Source organism: Cimex lectularius, unplaced genomic scaffold (genome assembly GCF_000648675.2).
Source record: "Cimex lectularius strain Harlan isolate CLEC.00 unplaced genomic scaffold, Clec_2.1 scaffold179, whole genome shotgun sequence".
Taxonomy (NCBI): domain Eukaryota; kingdom Metazoa; phylum Arthropoda; class Insecta; order Hemiptera; family Cimicidae; genus Cimex; species Cimex lectularius.
This window is the reverse complement of record NW_019392757.1, coordinates 953,889-978,996: the sequence shown is the minus strand read 5'-3', so window position 1 is coordinate 978,996 and position 25,108 is coordinate 953,889. Positions and strand designations below refer to the sequence as shown.

General features: G+C 32.8%; 1 protein-coding gene across 1 annotated transcript in view; it reads right to left on the bottom strand.

The window, feature by feature from the left end:
* Positions 1-24,748, bottom strand: part of LOC106673291 — a 29,739-nt gene extending 4,991 nt beyond the window's left edge. The window contains exons 1-34 of the mRNA XM_024227340.1: positions 24,618-24,748; positions 24,490-24,538; positions 22,411-22,536; positions 22,187-22,237; positions 22,082-22,125; positions 11,410-11,494; positions 10,226-10,363; positions 9,993-10,163; positions 8,921-9,010; positions 8,804-8,866; positions 8,543-8,740; positions 8,158-8,277; positions 7,987-8,100; positions 7,875-7,934; positions 7,773-7,817; positions 7,654-7,716; positions 6,771-6,839; positions 6,648-6,701; positions 6,523-6,570; positions 6,408-6,452; positions 6,297-6,356; positions 6,171-6,230; positions 5,796-5,852; positions 5,677-5,733; positions 5,038-5,097; positions 4,545-4,598; positions 3,525-3,611; positions 3,186-3,440; positions 3,056-3,100; positions 2,904-2,966; positions 2,700-2,759; positions 2,574-2,630; positions 660-698; positions 454-489 (exon numbers count right to left, since the gene is read on the bottom strand). Coding sequence (XP_024083108.1) covers positions 454-489; positions 660-698; positions 2,574-2,630; positions 2,700-2,759; positions 2,904-2,966; positions 3,056-3,100; positions 3,186-3,440; positions 3,525-3,611; positions 4,545-4,598; positions 5,038-5,097; positions 5,677-5,733; positions 5,796-5,852; positions 6,171-6,230; positions 6,297-6,356; positions 6,408-6,452; positions 6,523-6,570; positions 6,648-6,701; positions 6,771-6,839; positions 7,654-7,716; positions 7,773-7,817; positions 7,875-7,934; positions 7,987-8,100; positions 8,158-8,277; positions 8,543-8,740; positions 8,804-8,866; positions 8,921-9,010; positions 9,993-10,163; positions 10,226-10,363; positions 11,410-11,453 — 2,312 coding nt within the window. The 5' untranslated portion in view covers positions 11,454-11,494; positions 22,082-22,125; positions 22,187-22,237; ... (1 more) ...; positions 24,490-24,538; positions 24,618-24,748. The remainder of the gene's footprint in view (positions 1-453; positions 490-659; positions 699-2,573; positions 2,631-2,699; positions 2,760-2,903; positions 2,967-3,055; positions 3,101-3,185; positions 3,441-3,524; positions 3,612-4,544; positions 4,599-5,037; positions 5,098-5,676; positions 5,734-5,795; positions 5,853-6,170; positions 6,231-6,296; positions 6,357-6,407; positions 6,453-6,522; positions 6,571-6,647; positions 6,702-6,770; positions 6,840-7,653; positions 7,717-7,772; positions 7,818-7,874; positions 7,935-7,986; positions 8,101-8,157; positions 8,278-8,542; positions 8,741-8,803; positions 8,867-8,920; positions 9,011-9,992; positions 10,164-10,225; positions 10,364-11,409; positions 11,495-22,081; positions 22,126-22,186; positions 22,238-22,410; positions 22,537-24,489; positions 24,539-24,617) is intronic.
* Between the last annotated feature and the right edge of the window lie 360 nt (positions 24,749-25,108).

The window sequence follows — 25,108 nt, the reverse complement described above, 5'->3', positions numbered from 1 at the left end:
AAGCATCTGTTAAAGATAAAAAAGCTAAGCAAAAAGTAATTCTCAAATACATATAAATACATTTTGGACAAACGGAGTATAATCTATTGTACTGATTGCACATGGATACATAAATTGAAGTTCCACCAAGGCTATGTGCTAAGCTAGATCCGGTTCTTTATGTTCATAAACATGCTTTTTTAAAAATATTTTAAATTGTTTTCCTACATATTATATACAATTTTAGACGATTTATTTTATTATATTATAGCATGAAGAAAAAGCTGATCTGTAATATTTCTAAATTGCCTACATTGTTCATAAAAGCTTAAATTTCTGTTACAATGAATATTACTATTATTAATATATTCAACTGTCTCTTGGTTTGAAAAATAATTATTTGAATTATAATTAGTTTTATATTTAAAGTAAGGTCGTGTATATATAAGATTTAAATTTCACTTCATAACTTACTTATAATCCAAACTTGATCCTAGTCTTCCAAATTTACTGTAGACAAAAGGGACATTAATAACTTACAAATAACTATAACGCTATAGTATAATTAATAGCCAAATTATTGAGTTCTTATACATAATCAAGTACACGTTGTTATTGTTTGTTTGTACATGAAACGTAAAAATATATTAAGTAATAGAAAATAATCCATGAATACGTACAAGAAATCAGCCGTGTTTGTACCACTTCTTGCAGCCATGCTAAAAATCATTAACGATAATTAAATTAATTAATACATTTGATGCTAAATTTAACATGATCTATTTTCATTTTGAACCAAATTAGTTGCCTATATAAATAAACTGAAAGTAACAAAAAATTGTGTAAATTCATTTACCTTTTCTAACTCTCTTGATTGCGCAAAATCTTGCACGCTTGATTCTTCATGTCAAGAAAAAATATCAATTTTTGTTAGCAGTACTGAGTTTTGCTAGTCTGACTCCGTGAATTTTTAACATTTTAAGCCTTGATTATAATTCTGATTTAAACCCAGCAGCAATGTGTTTAAAATTCAGACTCAATTTAGGTTTTATCGTTTTCTCTGGGTTATAATTTATGGCTTTTTAACGATATAGAAGGAGTCAGACATCACTACTGATGAGTTAACATTATTACGCAGAGAGCTTATTGAGGAACTGTGTAAGAGTAAAAAAAATATGTGTATTCGAAAAATATCTTTGCTCAAATTATTTGAAAGAATTTACAAAATAAAGTATAACTTTTTATGTTAGTGCATTCATCTTTACTCTCGTTTCCATAAAGCTTCAAAATAGAAAAATCTTCTTGTTTTATTTTCTCCATTTCTTTCTTCATTATGTCTTCATTTTCTTGTTAATTTATTATAACCAATGTAATTTTAAAGCAATCTGTTATATATCGCTAAACAAGTTATATAAAGCAAAAATATTTTTTTTATAAAGTATTTAAGTATCACAAGTATTTTATATGTTCATTGATTGTTATACTTCAAATAGGTGACATTACACTAGTTGGTTAGTTATTCTCTGTTTGTAACTCTTTTATTACTTTTTTAATGTGTGAGATTTTCGTTTTGATAAATTCTGTACATAGAGTGTATGTAGGATTGTAGTTTAATTTCTTTGTAGAGGATAATTTTTTGGTTAAAGAGATTTGGTTTACTAGTTTGCCTGTTGATCTGAATAGAGTTGTTGTATATTCTAGTTTGTTAATTTATATTTACTTGCCACCAGTTATTTTTTCTTCGTGTTTGAATGACTGATTGACCTTGATGTAGTTTTCATTTCTTTTACTAACAATAAATGTATCTTCGATTCATCAAGTTTTTAGAATTTCTATGGAACACTTTTTGTTGTTGGCATGTATGTTTCTTATTCAATGGGTCGATTATTTTGAAAAGCTTACTTTAGTCATGTTTTCCTGATCTTGATGTTGTTTTTTGGGGATATTTCGCTATTTGAATATAAATAAGAAAACAAATAATATGCTGTAATAATTATAAGTAAGTTTCATGTAATACTGATCAAATGAATATTTTTATATTTAAAACCTAACCTAAGTTAACCTAAAGTTGAAGCAAGCGATTCAAATCGACGAATTTCTACAAATCAATGCGAACTAGTTTGCGAGTAAGATATTAAATTTTTGAGTGATGCATTGTGGACCTTGGTGGTCCTGAATCATCTTAGCACTAATATTTAGTGCTATTTCTGGATAATTATACTATTACAATATTTAAATGGTCTTTGTTTATCAGTCGTGTATTTTTGTAGATTATTTAAAAAAATGATGAAAGTCAAATAAAGCGAACCAACCATTCTACTATTCTATAAATCTTTTAGGTATATTTGTACTTATTTGTTGTAATTTTCATTTTATGATAAAGTCAAACGTGAAAATAAAATGGAATATAATTTCGAATCGTTTAACACTGCTGGAAAATTCGTCTTCAGTTGTACTTACCCTGGCTTCATTTTGAAATGCTGCTAAAATAGGTAATTTGTTTGATTAGACAAATTTAATAAAGTAAAAGTAAGTAAAACTATAAAAAAGGAAAACTAAGTAGCTCTTGGATTAAAAGAAGAAGAAGTACTAACCTTTCTTCGGGAGGAGCTGCTGATAAAAGTTTAAGGTAATCTGGTGTTTCATTTTGCCTAAAAGCATATTTTAAGCAGTTTATATTAAGTAAATAATAAATCTGTTGTTATTTCTTTTTAACTAACATGTAAGCAGAGCTTCGCCGAGTTGCCTCCTGATAACTGGGTGGATTAGGCCGGGTGAAACTTAAAAATATAACATTTAGGTGACATTATATGCATTCATTAAATCATAATACATAGCATATAACAGAATTAGTCAAATCCAATGAACTTTGTGTAAACTAAACTGTTATAAACTACACAAGTATATCGAAAAAATCAGCTTACTTCTTATCAGTGTAATATACATAGTTGTGTCCCCTTAAATTGGACTGGGAGTCTCGGATTTGTCTGATAAAAAAGTTTCTTAGCATAAATGACTAGCAATTAAGAAATGTAGGAATTTTTGTTTATAAATATTTAGTAATACATTTAAGTACCTTTTGGAGTATCTTCCTCTCGACCCTTTTCCTTTTTTCGGTGGGCTGTAAATCAGTTGAGAAATTTGGATAACAAGTAATTCAATTTTTCTTTTTCTTTCATTTTTAATGTTTATTTAATGGTTATGACCTTTTGTCGTCGTCACTATCGATAACGATGGTGTCGACGACTCTGGATGTATTTCTTCCGCGGCCACCCCTGCTGCCGCGTCCCCTTTTCGCGGGCGTCCGCCCTCTCGTCGGCACCGCAGGATACTGCATCCCTGGTAGAGGGATCAAAAGCTGGGGTGGCGGCACGCTTAGGTTGGCGTTTTCAAGGGAGACGAAATCGACCCTCTGCTCGACTGGAGGATTGGGCAACAGGGCGGGCCGCTTGTGAGCGTTCCTGCCAAATAAGATCGTTTACTTAAAAAATAAATATAAATAATAACTAAATAAATTTAAAAGAAAGTAGGTGAGCAAAACGCACCTGATGAAATACGAATTTTGGCCGCTTTGATACGGTAGATCTTGTTGATATCCTTGAAATTTGCGCAACTGTTGAGCATTCCTACTGCTAAAAGTCAAAATAACTAGGATATATAATCCATCAAACGATTAAGTGTTTTGTATTACAAAGGACACGGTCTGGTCAATACAGAGCCAGTAAGAAATGTTGTCAAAAATCATTAATGATCATCGTTAGATAGAAAAATGTATAGATAGATAAATAGAAAGAGGAGGAGAATGGAGTGTAGACAGATCGAGTAAAATAGGTAGTAGATAGAAATAGACAGAGCAGAAAAGGATATAGAGATAAAGATAGACTGAGAAACAGGGAAGGAGAGAGGGAGAAGAATAGCGAGAGAAATAGAGAGAAGATAAGATGAGGGGGAGTGGGGAAGGGTGAGGAAGAAGGAGATGGAGAGGGAGAGGGAGAGTGTGAGTGAGTTGGAGGTGCGGGAGGGAGTGAGGGAGGGAGGGAGGGAGGCAGAGAGAGAGAGAGAGTGAGTGAGAGAGAGAGGGAGGGAGAGAGAGGGAGAGAGAGAGAGCTCTGGGAGAAGACTGAGTAGGAGAAGAGATGGATAGATTTATAGAGCTAAGGAAGAGACTCAGAGAAAGAGAGGGTGAGTGAGAGGGAGAGGGAGAGGGAGAGAGAGACAGAGAGAGAGTGAGAGAGAGAGAGAGTGAGAGAGAGATCGCTTGATAGATAGATAATGAGTAACAAAGAAATAACTATGGAAATAAATACGAATTTACAACTTTAAACTTATCATTGATATGATTGAGTGTTTATTATTAAGTTATATACGTGGAAATATAATTTTTTTTGTGGAGAATCTAATATATATATAAATAAATAGCGTTTACTGGAAATTAATAAATATTTATCTATGACCATAATGACTATAGAAAAATTACGCCAAATTTTTAAAAAAAGAATACTGTAATTTATTAACAAATAATTATAATAACTAGGTAACTATCAAATTAAAAATTGTTTGCAAACCTGTTTTGATAAGGTGACAGATGCAAGTGGTGTGAACTTTCTTGCTTTATTTGACTGTAAATGAAAAAACATCCTTTGTAATTTATATAGAAATCACTATAAATGACATAGGTATTAATTAAATGTTCATGGATGCCTGACACACTTAAGAACTTCATTCCTCAGCATGAATTTCATTTTCAGAAGTATTTTTTTAAATTTACTTTTAGCATTTTCAAAATTATCGTTAAAATGCTTAGCAGTATTTACCATTTCTCATGTGCGTGAAGTGCGTTGATGGTAGATTACCTTAGACTTAACCTACTGCGAAAAAAGTTATAGCCGCAAAGTATCACCAAAAAGTTCAGAAAAAATTACATATTAAGTTGCCAAAGAACAAAAACTTTATAACATAAACAACATTGTTTTCTATATATTAAAACATATAATGACTTTTAAGCTGAAAGTAGTTTTTAATAGTTTAAATAAAGTAAAATCACAAAATAACAGTTACCTGCTATCCAATTGTGAAAACTGCAAATGATGTGGGTTTTCTAGCTTAATTTTGTTTAGACTGTAACAACAACAACAACAACAATAATAATAATAATAAATGAATAGAAATTTGATCCCAGAATTGAACAAAATGCAGTATATTAAATATTATTATAAAACATTGCTCTACTGGATAAAAAATTTTCTCAAGCATGTCTAAAAATTATTGATGCCATGTCCGTTCAATTTGCTTGTTTTATATTTTTAGTTGTTCAATTAACTCTTATAAAAATATTCTTTAAATATGTAGAGTTGCTTCTTTTGTTTTTGTTTCAGGGATTTCTAATTTAAAATATTTTCAATGCTGTGAAATATTTTTCACAACAAAAAAAACAATACATTTGGTCAGCTTTATAAGAAGCATTATAAATAATGTATTGTGATTGCGTACGTAAATAGTAACGGGGTCTCTTGATGAGACATTTGGCCCTGTGTAAAACTAAAAAAATTGAAAATTAAAATTAAAATTACTAATATATTTTTTCAAGTCTACCTTATGATATGCAAAGGTTGCTGGACACCATTCTGTTGATACTGCTTCGAACTGGGAGATTTTTCAGCAAATACATATTATTAAATTCAAAATAAAACTAATTACCTCGAAAAAGAAGAGAGCCGGAGTTGCTGTGACTCGTTTTGCCAAGATCTGTTTGTGCTGTAAGAAGCGCATTATTTCAAAAAACTAGAAATAATAATGTAGTAAGTTCGTTCTTTTACCTGCTGGAAAAAGTGTTCAATTTGTTCTGACTGCTGCCATGTTGTACGTTGTTGGAGCTGTACAAAAAAAACCCATAAACATCTCAAGTGAAACAAAGTTCGCTATAATTTATGTAAAATGTGATAAAGGAAATATAATTTTTAAATGAATTTAACGTGTGGTGTTTAGTGACCGTTATTTAATGATTATTGGGAGATTGTGAGATGCGGGCTGGTGTGACGTGGGTTTTAGAAAAAAAATTTCTTAATCGTGCCAACGTTTAGGTTTCTTTATAGAGATCATCTTCAGGGCTCAAAGGGTTTGTTTTCCGCGTAGATGTGTCATTCTTGTGTGTCGTGTTGAGAGTGGCACTGAATTTAATGAATTTAACTTACCTATTAAAAAAGGAATTTTGATGTTGGGGCTCACCCGGCGATACCAGTATTTCCTTTTTTCTAATGAAAACATTCTAATCAGATTAATTAAACAATAATTAGGCTGAGGCTTTTTTCAAGGTTTACCTAATATCCAATGTAGGTGTCAATTCATCGACTGTAGGAGGAGGAGTCTGATTCCTAACACTGCAATACAATTACATGTTTCACAATTTATTATAATTTAAAAAAACTTACCTTGTACCACCTGCAGACGGTGTAGAATGTTGGAGTAAATCCCCCCTAAATTAAAAAATTTTTAATAGTAAATTACAAACTTGAAATCTGATATGTTTATATTTCTATAACATACAAGCCCATATCGGTACAGTTTGTTGCATCGGATTTGAAAGTTGTGTACCTTGGAGAAAAATACCATTATAAATTATTACAAACGATCACCAACATTTTAATAAATAATTTAAGAAAGTAACTTACCTGTTGTCAGTACCTACATCCTGAGTTTCAAGCTTGGGAGGAGGTAAGGTTAATCTAAAAAATCAATTTAAAAAAACAATAATTAGCAAAACCCAAATATTGTCAATGTTGTCCTGTACTTACATAAATTCACTTGGCGCAGGAACTGCCGTATCTATCTCACGATGGTCAGACGGTGTTTGCCCTCTGACCCTAAAATATTATTAATTGTTCACTTATCCTTAAGTGTCTAGATTCAAATTTATATATATATATATATATATATATATATATATATGAAATTTTCATTCATACGTTGATTTACAAAAATGACTTCCTAATAGTCGTTATCCTGACAAAAACGGTAAGAACACGACGGGCTGTTTGATTTTCAACTCAAGCATGTTCAGTATAAGTTGAACTTTTAAACATTAACTAGGAAATTACTTCGTGTTTACATATATAAATGATTTCGAATATTTTAGAGGAATTACGATTTATCATGAGTTCGACGTGATATTAGACATTAACACTACTGTTGTTAGCAATCTTGGCCAAACGTTTGAACGTTGGAAACAAAGTTACACAATATAAACGTAAAAATACAATAAATTATAATGATTTATAGTAATTATGTGTTTGAGTACTCTTGATTCGTGAGAGCTTCTCTGACAATTTCTTAGGAGTCTGCAGTCAGACATGCATTTGATGCATTTTTTCCTTACAACGCCTTTTTATGCTATTTAGGAACTTCAAAATTGGCCATTGACAACGATGGTACTACTATAAAAGCAAAAGTGGTCGGTTTATATCGTGATATATTAAGTTAAAAATAGCGAATTATAACTTGTAGATATTAAGTGATAAGGATCGTCTGATACCATAAACAAAATTTACTTTAAAAAATAAATAGAATTAAAAAAAGTTGGAAAAATTTAAACAAATCTACCAAGCGACTCGAAAGAGGTTCCAACAAAAACAATACAACTCGAAAAATTAAAAATGGCGTAATTTCATTCCATTTCACCTTGCTGCCTTGCTTAAACGATCCATGGAGGGGGCTAAATCAGCATGATGTTCGAGGCTGTCCCTAAAAAATAAATGAATAAACATTAATGAGAGAAAATTTAACTGCTATCGGTTTACCTAGACTGAGATTGGCTCTGATTCCAATCGAAACTGAACGACGCCCTGTAAATAAATGAATTTAAAATTCCTGGTGATTTATATAAACGTTTTTGAACGTACCCTGAGTTCTGCTGCGTAAATTGGACCTGCTCCGGATGCTGTGTTGTTGGTTGAAACACGCTAAAAAAATTACTGCTTCAAACAAAATATATACCGATAAGTCTGCCATCACCTGTTAGTATGTGAAACTGACGTGGAGGACGGTGAGAAAGTTACCGGGCCCTGTTGAACTTGCTGTTGTATTTGAATCTGCTGCGTTTGCTGCTGCTGCATGTATGTTAGATAACTGTAGAGACAGTATTCTTAAAAATCTAATTCATTTGAAATATGCTTAAGAAAATACCTGCCCCCAGCTGGCTGTGAAGATGTTGGCGACGAGGGAAAACTGGATGCACCTATTTGATGATGCTGCATATGATGTTGCACTAATTGCTGTTGTTGAAGATACGTTATATATGTGTGGCTGTAGAAATGTGGAAATTTAAAAAAAACGTGTTTTCTAAAAAGCATTTAAATATTTTTGTGACTGGGTCCGACCACACCCCTAAGGCTTTGGGGAGGGCTATCCGGACCGGCTGCTGCCCTCTAACAAAATATGCCGCAGAATTCGAGGCCCAGATTAAAAGCCAAAGAATTTTGCCGACGAGTAATTGTCTATACATTTAAAAAAAAATAAAAAATACCCCCTAAATGTACTCTTTCCTTTATTTCTTTTCTCGCTTACTAACCTTATCTGCTGAAACATCTGACACTGCTGAGCCAATTGAGCTGCCGACCATTGCGGCTGCGCCTGCCAAGCAGGTTGATGCTGAAGAGGAGTCTGCCAACTCGTTTGATGGAATCTTCCACGAGGCGCTTGGTAACTTGAAAAACTTTGCCAGCCAGTTACTGGAGCCAACTCAGCAAAAGTAGCATCCTGTGTTGCGCTAATCATCAAAGAGCACTCAGTGACCACTCATGCAAGACATATCAAATAGTTGTACTTGTACCTCGTATTGGTCCACCATGCGCCATGATTAATACTTTCCTGCTCGCTTGCAAAAAGAGGCCTACTAAAAAGTAAATAACTTAAAAAAAAGAGAAAAAATGTATAAAGCAACGCATACCTTTCGTTTGTATAGTTACTCTGGTTGAAGAGACTTGGATTTATTTGTCTTTGTTGCAACAATCGGCCACCGGAAAATGACCCAGAATCCCTGAAAATATCCTTCTTACAAAAACTCACGTAGTAAATTTAAACAGAATCACTTTGTATTGTATTACTATTGCGACCATCTTTTTATTACGGGTGAGAAATAGTTCAAACAATCTGTAATTTAAATTTTTTAGTGTTGTTTTAGTATTAAGTGTGTTGTAGATTTAAAAAATTACTCGGCGTTAAAAATAGGGATTACGCTTTCGGCAAGAATGTTTGTTTATTTGTGCAAAATTTGTAACTTCATGAGAGGATGCAACAAACAATGATATATATTGCATTAATATAAGAAGTTAAGCATAGTGAGATATCATTTTCATTCTCATACTACACATTCACTCTATTAAGTACATTCTATCTCAAAACATACAAAAGTTAGCACAAAATTATTTATATACAATAAAAAATGCCCTGGTTCCTACAAAACTATTGGTGGCCGGGCTCAGAGAAATTGACATATCCGGTGACATTCATAACCCCGCCTTCTGTACGTCATATTTACTACTATATAGTCATATTTTTGGAATAACGTGATAGATTTTAGGCCGATCAACATTGAGTGATACTGGTTAGGTACATTTCGCTTGCTTTTGGTTGGGTTTATGTGTGTTGTGAATGCGTGTTTTAGTCAGTGCGTAATACATATTATTCACATATACTTGCTAGACTAGGTCGAATGTATTTACTTTAATTTTTACAAACTATTAGTATTTTTGGAATTTTACAAAACAGAAGAATTTAAATTTTTTAATCCAGAAGATTTTTTATATTTTTTTAGCTGACTTGCTGTTAGCCACCAAATATTTATTTAATCAGTTTTTCGAACAAATCTCATTAAATTTACGATAAAATTGGTCCAATTTTGGTGATTTTAGCCAATAAGATTCTGTTTTGCCCTTGAAAGAATGAGAAGAGATACTATTGAGACAAAGGTTACCAATGTTTGTTCATTAGTCATGTTGAGTTAAAATCTACGGCTTTACCTTGGATATGGTGGCGGAGGAACATTAGAATTTGCATTGAGCAGGGCGTTCATTACGCTCGGATTGGTCCGTCTAGTGTAGCCGGTTGCATTGCCGGAAGACGTTTCTGCATCTTGGCCTAGTCCGGTCGTGTCCAGCCACCGGCTTACCGTAGATCTCACGGTGTCTTGCCTGCAACTTTAACAATTTTAGACGCTCCGTAAAGAAACACTAACGAAAACGATGATACGAACACACTCTCGGCGGAAGATATCAGAGAAAATTCGTCGTTAGCGATTTGACTGGAAGATTGCTGAGCTGGCGGACGTCGCGTAAGGTTTGTTGACGGTCCTGGCGTGATAGCCGGTGGTATCGGCGTGGTCCGGGATGGACTTAATTCAGGGAAACAACGGATTAAAAATTCATTTCAGGTTAAAATTTAATGAGAGAATGCAGAGTCTGTTTCGGGTTGGGCCTTTGGGGTCGACTAAGCACATTCGGCTGGAGGTATCAAAACCAGCTCATATCGAAGGGGAAATATGAGGAACAGGGGACAGAGAGGTCTATACGGTGCTAACTAAGCAAAACTGTGGTGGGCCTTTCTTAGTTTATTGCTCCATCGGTCGAAGTGCGTGCACATCACTTGGACGTGCCTTTTAATCCGTGTCGGCCCGTTTTAAGCCAAATTGTTTTTTAAAGCCAGACTGTTTCAATACGGTCGAAAACTTTATGCTTACTTCGAATAAACTGAAGCCAGTAGACTTGTAGAAGGTTTTGATATTTAGTATTTTACCTTGTTTTAATTATAACATTCATTTTTTTTATTATTTTTATAAAATAATTTAGCAACAAATTTTTCTGCGATTATTTTACGCATGCCAGTTGTTATTATCAACATTATATGTAGTATGAAATGTTTAAATAAAATACTGGTTAATAAGTGAAGCTAATTTTCCTGACGATAACAAAAAAGATTAGCATATTTACTGTAATAGATAACCTTCTATTGACCACAATAATTAAGATTATATTTTACTACTCTATGTGTTTTTGTACATTATTTTGACCCCAATAATCTTAATTACTGGAGGTCAAAATAATGCAATAAAACAGAGTAAAAGGTTTATACTAGGTGAACTAAATTTTGAAAAAGTCGAAATCAAAGCAAAACTACTACAGCTCCTAGTACCCTGTAAAACTTATTTATATAAATTACGTTCAAACTATGTAATTACTTATTCTTTTGTAAAAACAACTTTGTCAAAATTATTTTGAACAGAAATAACATTTCCTCATAATTATGATTTTTTTAAGTGATTGGATAGAATTGGTAGAATGAATTGAAATTATCGACGTACGAAGCTTTAGTTAACAACAAATGACAATAAAACATTTATCAAAATAATATTCGAAACATATAAGCCATTTATGTACTTACAGACTGAAGTTTGGCAGGCCCGTAGTAGAAATCCATGTGGACATGGTTCACCAATTACTGAAAATATATTTCCAATTTTGTAAACCTGCACGAAACAAAATAATTATTAATTATTTAAGGTTAACGTTAAATTTATTACTAATAATCGCATAATTTTAAACTGATAAAATATGTTTTTATTCATATATATTTGAAATTATATTTAACGTTTTTATTTATTTTTTTATAATTAACATAAACTACTGTAACGTTCACATTTTTTTACAACTTAGGGGAGTAAGAAGAAAAGTTGTTAACTGGGGGGTTTAAATGATTAAACGGAAAAGAAATATCTCTTGGATGACTTAAAACTTTTCTTGGTTATGAAACAATTATGTGAAATAATAATAATAATGAAATAATGAATTCACCTTGTTGTAGGCGAGGTGATTAAGCCGAAATATGGTCGTTACCAATAATTTTAGTTTCTTACCTTCCTTGAGTTGGTCCGTCAGACTCATTTCGGCTTTTCGCCATGTACAGTGTTTTGGCTATCTGAGAGATCAATTCAGCGAAGATAGGCAAGTGAAGATGAACGGTACCGACCAAATTACATAAAAAAGCGAGGTACACTATCCGTTCTTTGTGTGTCGATAATCAAAATTACCGAACATACTGCTGAAACTTGTCTCACAGATCAACCCAGCGAGGGCAGGCAGAACGAATGATCGATAACGACCAAATTTGTTAATATAAATTATTTAATCAATTAACTAATGCAAATTTAATGGTAATTTTGAAGAAATTGTAACTAAATTGGTACATTTGAGTAATGCTAAAAACGGAATTTTAATAATATATGCTTAAAATATTGGTTATTATCTATATTGCGTCGCAAAGTGGTGTTTTAAAAAAATAAAGAAATTCGAAGCATGTACTTAACACACAACTAATTTTACAAAACGATTTAATTCAATTAAAAATAATAAAGAAAAAATAAATAGGTCCATGATCGCACTTAATTTTTTAATGTCCAGGAACTGTTGAACATACTTTCGATTTACAAAAATGGAAAAGATTTCCCTGGCTCAAACCAGAGCGTGTTTGTACATTTTCCATTTTCTGGCAATCAGCCCAAGATTGCAGCAACAAAATGAAAAAATTAGGTTATGATGTGAATCTATTAACGGCATTGTACAACTCAATATTGATGGCAAAACGTTGGCAGCATTTGCAAATCACTGCAGAAAACAAAAATTGCACGTTGTCAAAAAAATATGTGTTATACCTTGTGATATGTTTGCATTGCTACCAATGAATCGATTAAAATAACCTAGAAAGGGTATTGAATATTTCAGGTTCCTTTCATTTACATATCATAAGTATTATCACCCAAAATTTAAAAGGGAAAATATTTTTACATTCGAGCGCCGTCGGCACAAAAATATGACTTTATGCTTGTACGTAGTTTCGATGTTCTAGGAAACCTAATTTGGTATTATCACAAAAACAACAATTTTAAAATGACATTTATTTATAGTTAGTTAAAATTAATATTATTAATAAGTGTAATGTTTATTTAAAACTGAAGAAAGTGTGAGACATTGGAAAATTATAACGAATTTGTCAGAGCGACAGAGAATGTCAAGAGACCTAGACGGTTAGAGACTATGAAACAATTTAGCAAACAATCAGACAGACTTTTAATACGTTTAGACAAAAAATCTTTCCCAAAGGGAAAATAGTTTGTCTTAAGAGACCTCCTTTTTAGTCGGATATGACTTTTACCGGAACCGGAACCTTTCTGAGCAGCAGTACGCGTTGATATATGGTTAAAGGATTTGGGTCGCGTTGAGCAAGGAAGCAGGTGGTTAGGCACCTGTAAACCATCCCCCGTTTTGGGCCAGCTGCAACCCTCCACACAAAACTAAATAATTGTAGCCTTCTCGGCTATTTAATTGAACGAATAAAACCGACCGGGGGATGAAACCTGCCGCTTATAAATGAAACGAAAGGGATGATACTTACTTTACTGTAATTCCTAATTTTGATGTTTTCGATGGACTGTAGATGACTAGATGTATTAATTTTTGGTGTTTTAAAACGATGGATTCATTTAAATTAATTTTTTTACAGCAAGGTATTATACTGAGAGGCCAAAAAAGTGGCAACCCTTATTATTTTTAATTACCTAATAGCAAATCATTGATTATCATCCAACAATATTTTGCCCGATTGAAAGGATTATAGGTCAATAAAACACGGATAAAATCTTCCACTTGTGTTTACGATTTTGTATTTTGTGGCCGATTTGTGGCCAGATATAGGATACAATAAAATATCAACATAATTTCGCCTGGTTTGCGAAAATTTTGAATATTAAAATGTACGGAGGGTAAAAATTTGGTTAGTAATATAAATAATTCATCCGTTGATTCCTAACAGGTTAATTGTTCTTGCCATAGAATGACAAATCTAATAGATGATGTTAAGTCACACAAAGCGCGCATTATCCTCCTGCAGTTGTGTAACGTTTGAGTAAAATACAACCATCTTTGTCAGTTAAAGTTCTTTCACGTAAGACCAAAACGTTTCATTTATTTAATAAATTCAAAGAGCTAAAATTCACGGAACTTATTTTCTTTCTCATTGTTAGTCCAAGTATAATCAAAGTGTTGATGTGAGACCAGGCGACGGGTGATTAAAACAAAGAAGAAAAAACAGGAGATAAAAATTTGGTTAAATAGGGAGGATGAAATATAAGGGAATAAAAGTTTCCCAGAACAAATGGCGAGGGGTGGTAAAAAAGGGAAGAGAGGAAAGTGGAGTTGGCTGTGTTTACAGAGTCGTCCTTTAATTGACTTGGGGACCCAATCCCAACACTCCTTACTCCGCATTAGCTAAAAAGCCACTGTTTCCAACAATCGGATGCGTACACTAACGTAATTTCCATTGTCTCTACGACGATTTTTTTTTTCTCCGGCTGTTGCTAATTGCTAAGATGGTGAAAATTGGTTGTGGTCTAAAGTTTAAAATATACACAACTAATTGCACTAATACTAAATTAATTGAATTAAAAGATCGCAAGTTAAAAATCTCGCACTAAATGGATTATATAATGTTCAGTAAGTAAACAAACTCGACATTGAGGTGGATCAATTAAACGAAGATCCTTATACAATAAACATTATTTTAGTTATAGTCTGTTTGCTGATAAAGCAAAGTCACCGGCGTTTAAGTGTTTTCATGGATAACTGGGAAAATTTTTACAACAGAAATATAGGGAAATAGTTAAGAAAAATTTAAGTTTCAAGGCTTCAGTTCATTCCGGTCTGTTTTATCCGCTGTTTTATCAGTCAGATCGGTTCATCATTTTACCATTTTATATAAATACCAAAATATCGTAACAAAAGAAACCCCATTCAGTACAATGATAAACAATCCTAATTTGTTAGATAATTACAAAGATTATAGTTGTGGACGTGCTATATAATTCTTGATTTTACACTTAGATAACTTCCTGAATGAACAGACAAACCACTGAAATGCAATTTTTTTCTGCATAAGGAAAACTGCATTTCACTGTGAACAACCTATTCTCCCTGCCATTTTCACACGAAAGAATACACCAAAATTTGGCTAGTTCAAGTGGAGTATTTGGAATATTGGTATGTTACATGTACGAAATGTCAGCGGTGTATACTAATCAGCATAAGTGACTTAAACTCTACCTGGCAAAACGGAAAGTTTGTAGTAAAGGGAAAAAAACGTATTCAAAGCAAAATCAAGGCGAGGAAGTCTGTTCTAATATGCAATGACGTTTGAGCTAGAGAAAGGATGAGGGAACCAACTTAAACAAATTTAACATTATCTAAGATCTGATCAAGTATAAATAACGGTCTAAAGGTTACTGGAGGGTGAAAAATCATGATGTTTCATAGACCTAATAAAGACATGTAAACGACTTCAGAATTCCTTTATTTCATTGTTTATTTTATGACCTCCATTACCAATAGAAATAGTCAACCTATTTGAAGTTTATCAACTTTAAGCATTATTACAGAATCTGGATCAACAGATGTAAAGGTAGATTATCGGAAAGAAAATAATATTTTCGTTGTGATGGATTTAGTTTTTCTTGTAACGTGACTGATCAACTCAAAAACATAAACAGTAACGTTTTAATCAAGCCAAAATCTTGCATCCCGTACTTCTCAGACATGGATATTCACACTAAAGCAAAGCGTCAACAGAAACTCGATCTTTTTACCCCCGATGTCAACCCGCATGACTAAGGTGTATTCCGGTCAACGGCCCATATTTTGAATGGAATTAACATAGAAAATTTGGAAGCGAGTTTTCTGCCTCATATCCGTATAAGCGGTATGTCCACAAAATTAAACAATGTAATTTTGGAAAATAAGATCGTGACAATGATTCTCGTCTTTTTCAATCATACTGTCTTTTTTCTTTTTTAGGAATACCTTACTCCTTCTTTTAACATCACCCAGCTTATTCCCTTGATGTAACATTTAAGGTGGCAAAATGCCAAACACGTCTTGCAATTCGAAACAGCTTACATAATCCCTCTTATTAGTCTAAAAGAGGTGAAATTTAACATACAGCAATTAAATTGAGTCAACCCGTAATATCTCTTCTAAGCATTTCCTCTCAAATTTCTACATTTTCCCTGCAGTTTAAAAGCGAAGTCAGTTCATGTGACGCAACTAGCCGCGTGACATCCATGGGACAAAGCCCGCCATGTCCTGCCTGTCAAAGACATGGAACTTCCTAGAATTCCGCCTCGAAATCGTCAATTGATAATTGATTTTGGTTCATTCCTGTTAAGTAGAATCCCATTCTTACCCTAATGAAAAATGTACGAGATAAATGAGGCCAAAAAAACCGTGTTATAACGGCACAAATAATGTTCAAAATATCGATTAGCTTGCCTCGTTTTATTACTTTAAAACCAAATATTGTGCTAGCTGTAAAATTACAGTATTTAGATAAGGTAATGTTATATGAAATTAGAATAAAATCGATATTCCAATCTAAAAAGAAAATATTCAACATTTTCCTAATGTTGGTATAAAATCAATAACGACTATCTTACAAATGCCATTCTTCGTACTGGTACTATTAACCTAACCGAGGAGCTTTTAATAATTCGAATTCCAAAAGTGTTCTACTGTATGCTTTTTAAACGTTTAAGTAATTGTGTTAACATCTCAACTATTCATTAATATTTAATTTACAAGAGTAGTCATTGAAAATTATTAAGTTGAGGTCAGACAATTCCAAGGGCGACGTTTGGAATCGAATGCCATATGTCGAAATCGAGCCGCCTCCAGGCACTTATTAGCCATAATATTTTTCTCCTTTAGGCAATTCGAGAAATTTACAGAATTAGTTCATTCATTGCCCAAGGGTTTAAATTAATGATCAGCAGTTTTCAAACAGGAGCAGGGTGCATTTTACCGTTTCGCTAATCATTACACACAATTATTCCTTTGTGAAGTTTACCTGGATGGCTAGCAAGTGGTTGAACTTGTTTAAAAGCTTGATCATCAACCACAGTTTTAACATTGCTCGATCCCTTCTAATTTGGTTGGTTAGCCTGTTCCTGCTATATGTTTCGGCCATATTTAGATTTAAAGGGGTTAATTCATACTGATGAATGAAATGTTGACAATGTTGTTGTATAGCGGATTGTTGATAATTTTTTAGATGTTTAGAGATTAATTGATTATCCTGGTCCGCGTAATTTCGCTGTTTGTTTTAGTTACATTAGTTTTCGCCTGGCTTTCCGCTGACGTAAATTTCTGCAAAATCAATTATGAAGTTCTTAGGCGATTGGCGAGTTGTTGAACAGTTATTGGCAGATTATCCCGAATATAGATAATAGACCGATAAATGTGAAAGATACGCTTGATATCAAATATCCTGGGAGGTAAAAAAGTATGGCCTCCTGCGTTTTTGTAGTAAATAATTGTAATCGTTATAATTTTCATTTTTAGTTGTTTACTGGATATTTTTCAAGAAAAATATAAGATATAGTTAAATAATTAAATTATTAAACTGAGTAAAACTATTTTTCCAAACATTTTGCTATCCAAACAGTGAAGAAAATATTCAATTAGTCCGACGTACTCCTCCTCTTGCGTTGATCATCGCTTGCTTGACTTGGCATCGATTTTATGAGGTTTTGAATGTAGTGATGTGGAATATTTTCATACTCCTCCAACAGCAACATTCTTAATTCCTACAAATTATTTCGCCTCAATGGGCAACGTTTTACCCTTTTTGACAACTCGTCCCAAAGATGTTTAATAGAAATGAGTGGTGATTAGTGACTGTTGGTCAATGATTATTCGGAGATTATTCAAAGTGTTTGTTTTCTGTGTAATTGTGTAAGTAATGAGATATTGCTGTTTTATGTTGATATACGTTGGATTTTGAGGAGGTTAGGAAGTAAGTCGATATAAAAAGACATTTTTATATAAGAAGTCGACTTCTTTGAGGTGAAAGGAGCCGACGAAAGGAAAAACGTTGGTAATGTTTAATCCAGATTATCCATTCAGGATTATATAGACGGAATACTTGAAAAAAAAATCCAATAACGACAACATACATATATCATCATCACATCACACAAAACATATAACATAACATATGAAATAATTCTTTACATTCACTAGTTTCGTGGTCCGCTTGACCAATTAATATCTTACAATTAATTAAGGTTTTTAGTTGAGATAAAAAAGTCAATGGCATAAGCGGGAATCGAACCCACGACCTTCGGCTCAAAAAGGTGGGGTTGACATGGGAAGTTGGTGTCCGAGTGGATCGAGGTTACGATAGCTCAAGTGGTAGAGGTGGCGTATTTAGCCGAAGGTCGTGGGTTCGAATCCCGCTCGTGCCATTGACTTTTGTATCTCAACTAAAAACCTTAATTAATTGTAATATAAAATAATCATCACATTCCACACATCAGACATTTCTAAATAGTATAATTTTTCAACAATTTAGCTTTTCTTTTCCTAATTATCGCCTTCTATATAATCCTGAATAGATAATCTGGCCGAACCATTACCAACGTTTTTCCCATCGTTATATAAAAATGTCTTTCCATACCGACTTCCTTCCCCACCTCCTCAAAATCCGACGTTTATAAACATAAACCAATATCTCACTGTTCCTCTCAACACGACACACAAGAATGGCACAATTACGCAGAAAACAAACACTTTGAGTGAGTAGAAATACTTTGATTGAATATAAAAAATGTTTGTTTTTTTTGCATTGTATAAATTCACTTTTTTCCACATCCTACATGTTTTTGTTAAATTTAAACAATGTTTGTAAAGCCCAGGCCCAGAAGATGATCTCAATAAAGCTCGAAACGATGGCACTATAAAGAAAACATTTTTCTAAAACCTACGTTACACCAGACCGTATCTCACGATCTCCGAATAATCAATGTTCGATAGAAGGTTTCACCAATGATCCGAATTGTGTGGCGCCTTGCATTGCGTGCAAAAATAAAACCGTTGCCAGTTAGTGGAAAATAGAGAATAACTTCTTCTGATAACACATCTTCAATGTATCGCGCAATTGTTAGGGAACTCTCGATGATGATCATGTTTGAGAGACATTCCATATAAATGCCTGCCCAAACCAAAACATACCACCTCCATAGCTACTCCGAAGTAAAAATGTTGCAGGGATATATCGCTATTCTATGATTTTCCAAGCCCGCTCTCGGCCGACAGAAACCTACACTCATTCGATATCGAGATTTTAGTCCAATCTTGAACAGACCAATCGATGTGATTTCTTACGAAACTTAACAGAGCAGTTCTGTACCTAGACAGAGATTCTGCCCCACTGGCAGGCTTTCTCCCACGTAATCCAACTTCTGATACTCTTCCCCTTACAGTGCATAAACTGCTTAAAATTTCTGTTGTGCTGAAATCGTTTTTGATTCCATAGGGGTGGATGGTCTCTTAAGGAGTTCGTACGAAACAATAAAATGTTTCATGTTCAAATTTAATCCATTTTGTGATCCAATTAGTCAATTATTGTGCTAATGTTTCATGCATTCATTTTATTAGTTAGTTATAAATATGTTACTAAAATATGGTTTGCGATGGCATTTACAGAAATACTAAAATAAAACGTCTCAATAACTTTGGTAAAATCTTGATTATATTTTGGTAAAATAATTATGAAAGTACTGTGAGGTAGCCGTGTACTAAGAAATTTAATTTCAAAGTGAAGATTTATAAATTTTTTAAGTTATTATTTAATTTTTTTATGGTTATTATTAACACCGCATTAAGGAATCAGACTCTCAGCCTAGTTTGTGGGTTCCATTTCAACCGTCGCCCTTTGAATTTCTGACTCTTTCCCCAAAAATTTATGGTCATTCTATAGATTAGTAATATCATTAGATATTACATTAATCATTACATTCGCAAATGTCAATCTATTTTTACGCCATAGTTATCAACATTTGTTTATTAGTTACAAAAAAATTAAAGGGGGTGGCGGAGCAAAATCAATATAAATTTAGACCACATTTTTTTTTTAAATCAAATTTGACACAAAGTAGATAAATGAGTAGGGCGAAATTATTTAAAATTTTACAGTACTTTATGCAATTATATTTATTAGGAACGTGATACTAAAATTTTCTTTTTAATATTCTGAATCAAATTTTACGGTTAAATAATTATGAAAAGTTTCAGCCAATCTTGTCATATAAATCAATAGAAGAGAGAAAAATAAGACAATAAAAACAAACCAATAAATGAAACATCTCTAGTCAATTTTCTTTCTAATCTGTTGAATAAAAAAATTTGAAATTTATGATAAGGTTGAAAGGTTATGTGATTTGACGACTGATAAGAAAGATAATAGGAGTATTCATGACGTTTGTTAGTTTTAACTCCTGATAACACGAATAGAGAAATGTCCAGTAAGATCATGAATGCCCCCATCTTTTCTTAGCATGTTAAACGTTAATTTTTCCGCAAAGCTGCTCTTGGCGATGGGTAGAACCAAAAGAAAAGCTATAACAGTCCCTGAAGGCTTGTGGTTGTTTGTTATGGTTTTCTTTGGTGTTAGAAGTCTCTAATACGAAATTATATAGGTGATTTTACAACCAAAACAACAAAATACAACGACGAAAACGATAATTTATTTAATGAATATATATTAATAATTAATTCAAAATTATGGAACTAGGAGTTTTTATACAGTTAAAAATTTACTTTCCATGATTGATGGTGTACTATATCAGCACTATAACTGCCAAAGATAATTGTTTACATATTTTTAAGTATGATTCATCATTGACAAAGGCAGTCTATGTTTATTATTTGGATTCAGCTTTAACTGAATAGTCCCGAGATGAATAAACTGCCGACAATGAAAACCGCTGTTGGCGTCCTCCTAATGGTTTTACAGGGCGACATTTCACATCGATTGATACCTAAATCTCATTTTTCCTTCTCACAAAGGTCAAAACATATCCGGAGGGTGTTGCTAGATAGAAGGGAAAGTTCAAATACGCTAAAATACCGGTGGAATTAGGAACGCACTTGGATGTGAATATCTGACAAAAGGCATTTTTCGTTCCGATGGAAAAATAGCTGAGAACAGTCGTGTATTTATTTTAACACTACGGATTTCTATTGATTTGTTAAATATTGAAAAAAAACACAGGTGACAACGTATTTTTCCGTTTTAATTGCCAGTCAGACCAGAGTCATATAGCAAATACAGGCAGATGATTGTTGGTCAATATAGTACAGCAGGAATCACTTTTTCACGGTTATGTATGATTTTCAGCTAGATTCAGTAGTACTTTTACGAGAAGCTATTCGTTCGATGGCCTGAAAAATGATGAAATATTCTCGTTTGATTGACCTTGCCTACATGGTCTATTTGCTCAGAAATTTGCTGAAGGTGTGTAAACGCTTCCACTCAAAACAGGAAAATATGAAAATATCAGACTGCAGACAAATATAACAAAAATTGTATGCCTGGCAAAGAAGTAAAATACCAAAGGGCCAAATTATTGTCAAAATAGCTAACTGTCTATTATACGTTTTTTTGTTGGAAGGACAAATAATCTGATTAAAGAAACTTTTAAATTGTCACCAAAACCAAACCTTAGCCTGCATTATGTCTAAAGCTTCACATATCACTACATCCAAAATCTGTTTCATCATGTATTTATGTCAGATTCGATAGATCAATACTAAAGAATAAAATTGAAAGGGCGACAAATCATTGCCATTTTAATCTTTCATTTTATTCCTTTTCCTATCCTGACCTATATTTTACCAGATGTTTAATGCTTTGCAACAAAGTTAAAAGGAATACCTACAGTATAATAAGTCATTGTAATATGTACAGTAATATTTTTACTTCAGATAAGAAAGCTTACAGAATTTCAGGGATTAAAAGGAAACAGGAGCTATGCAGGAAAAGAAACTGACACAGGGGTAATTTTTATTATAAACTATACAAAGCGGTTAATATTATAAATGGCATTAGTACGAAGAAAATTACGTTAATAAACTATCGAAAACATTAAACATTAAAATATAGAAATTAGTCAATAAGAGGGATGGTTGCTTAGGAAAATAGTTTATATTAAAATGCACACAATCTAACTGACCTTAAAATATAAAATTGTCTTCGTTTTATTGTTTCTCGCTACATCTGAAAAGAAAAATTATCAATAACAAATTTTGTACATGTGTATAATTTAATTTTACCATACTTGGGCAATAGAAAAATCCTTTAGCGATCAGTAGGCAATGCAGCGTTACCACTGTGGAAATATTAAAATTATTAATAGATATACAATTAAAGCCCTCAATACTCGCGTAAAAATTTGTTACAGATAATTAATAAATAAAGTTGGGTACTTAATAAATAAGTTATTTTATTAAATTTGAAGACTTTATATCGACCAAAATAAAATAAAATATTTTGCTATATCACCTTCGTCCCTTGTCTGATGTTACCAAGAAGAATGGGCGCTTGTGCAGCCTGCATCGCTTTGGGCCAATATGGCGTTGTAGTGCGACTGCGCAAAGTAGTCGCCCTTGCAATTTCAATATTTGAATACTATTTTAAAGAATTTTTAAAACATTATTTAAAAACATATTAAACATCAGATTCTACATAGTTTACATTTTACTATAAACAAGTGCTATGTGTCAATTGTTATTTGAAAAAGGACTACTTTGCTTTTTTCAAAAGGGCGCGCTCTGCACGTCACAACTGATAAAAGTGAACGTCCATTCATTATTTCATCACCACAACATACTTTCTTTTTCAAATTACAATGGTTGAAAATTCATTATACATTGCTTTTCAAGTGTGTAATGTAAATAGATGCAGAGAAAGATAGGTACAGATATATATATATATATGTAGAGAGAGAGAGAGAGAGAGAGATAGACCGATATAATATATATATATATATATATATATATAAAGAGAGAAAGAAGCTATAGCTAGATGAGAGAGAGAGAGATATGAGGTAGAGAGAGAGAGAGAGAGAGAGAGAGAGAGAGAGAGAGAGAGAGAAGAGAAGATAACGAGTAACAAAGAAACAACTATAGAAATAGATACACATTTACAAATATTAACTATTCATTCTATCGTAATTTCCATTTCAAAATGTGTTGTTTAATTAAACTTAGTTGGTTGTTAAAAAGTAACTTTTTAAGTGGTATAATACAATTTTGGACTAAAATGGAAATGGACCTCCGGCTATCAGTTGCCTTTGATGTTCCACACCACCGGTTCGTTAGCGTATAAGAGTGTGTAAGTTTATGACAATTCAAATTAACCTCAATCCTTTTAAAGTTGGTTTTACTTAATGTTTTAAGAATAAACTGCCAAATTAAACTTTCAAATGGCACAACTTGAACCGAGGAAAACCTTCGAGAGTTACACTAATTAAAAGTCTATTAGATTGACCAACACAGCCTTCCCGTTTTGCAGTTTCGTTTTAATCTATTTCCAACTCGTTAAACATAAGATCATCAATCAGAACATACTGTACCAATTCTAGAGGTTATCAGATTTATGGTATAGTTTGAATGATGTAAGGAAGTACGGATAAGGGTATGTATTCGGGGTGAACAAGTAACAGGCATGTTCAATAAAAACGGATATTAGTTGATAATTATTATCACCCTTTTTGTCACCTAATCTATTTTTGGTCACATAGGAACATCTAATGTTCCAATAATGTAGCGATCATCCTCCAGGCAATTATTCATCTGGGTGATTTCTCCATCAGACATTACTATACTCTATTAAACAAAACCCTCCTCGAAAACCTCCAGGGATTACAACACAAGTATTACAAAATTTGTTTCAAAAGACTTTACTAAATATACATATATAGCTGTACTCAGGGCCACATATTTTCTGTTGCAATTGAAATTTAATTCAATAATTAAATTGATTCATAAGCCAAATATATCTTCTAACTTTTTTCTAATTTCTAATTCTAACTTTTCTTATCTGTCATTGCCAAATTCTAGAAAAAATCCTCCGAGGATTATTGCCCATAATTGAAAACTTTAATATTATTCCCGAACATCAGTTTGGATTCCGCTCATTTCACTCTACACAACTCAACAGCTGCATCATGCTGTTGACAATATCGCCTCTTCCCTTGAATAAGAACAGCATTGCTTGGGCGTTTTTCTTCATTAAAAACAGGCCTTCGACCAAGTCTGGCACTCGAGTTACTTTGGAATCTAAAGATTATCTTCCCTCAAACGAACTTTGTCATAGTGAGGTCATATCTGACCGAATTTTTTCTATCCATTCATATTTTCAATATACTTATCCAATATTCCTACACGAGTTAATATTTTAACATATACATTCGCTGACCATACAGCGATTCTTACATGGAATTCCTCCATAAACATTCAACTCTTACAACTTCTGAATGAATTAATAGTGAAACAAAGTGAGCGTATCTAAAATACAAATTTTACTTGTCGTATCTAAAACTATCTGTCCCGTAGAAAGTATAAATGGAAACCCACTGACCTTGTGCGTTATCTTGGATATTTCTTGGATAAATGACTGTCTTGAAAAACTGAAACCACAAGAAACAAACAGAAGTTATAAATTATTAAAAATACTACTTTTCTCACGACTCAAGATAAAAATAATACCTTTCTGAGCGTACAGTTATGAACTGTGGGGCTCAACCAAGCAATCAAATGCCCATCATCTCCAATCACTACAGTCTAAAATTAGCCGTACAATTATAAATGGTCGTTTTATGTTCCAATTTCACTATTCATAACATCAAACACTTCCCCTTTGAACATGACCTCACCAAACACCGCTATAAAAAACTTCATCAATCCCTAAGCATTCACAACAATCTACTACTACGACAGTTATTATTTCCAACCCTAGCAGAAAATTCTCCAAGACAATTGAAGCGGAAGTTGCCCCGAGACGATCTTCTTAATGAATGAAGAATGACGAGGTTTCTGTGTGAAGAAGTATTGCTAAAATGAAAAAAAAGATTCTACTTTTTTTTAAAAAAAACTGTGTTTTGGCAGACTAAAATGATAGGTAACGACCATATTTCAAATTACTCATTTACTCACAGTTTTTTTAAATTCAAAATGTAGTTGTTTTCATGACTATTTCG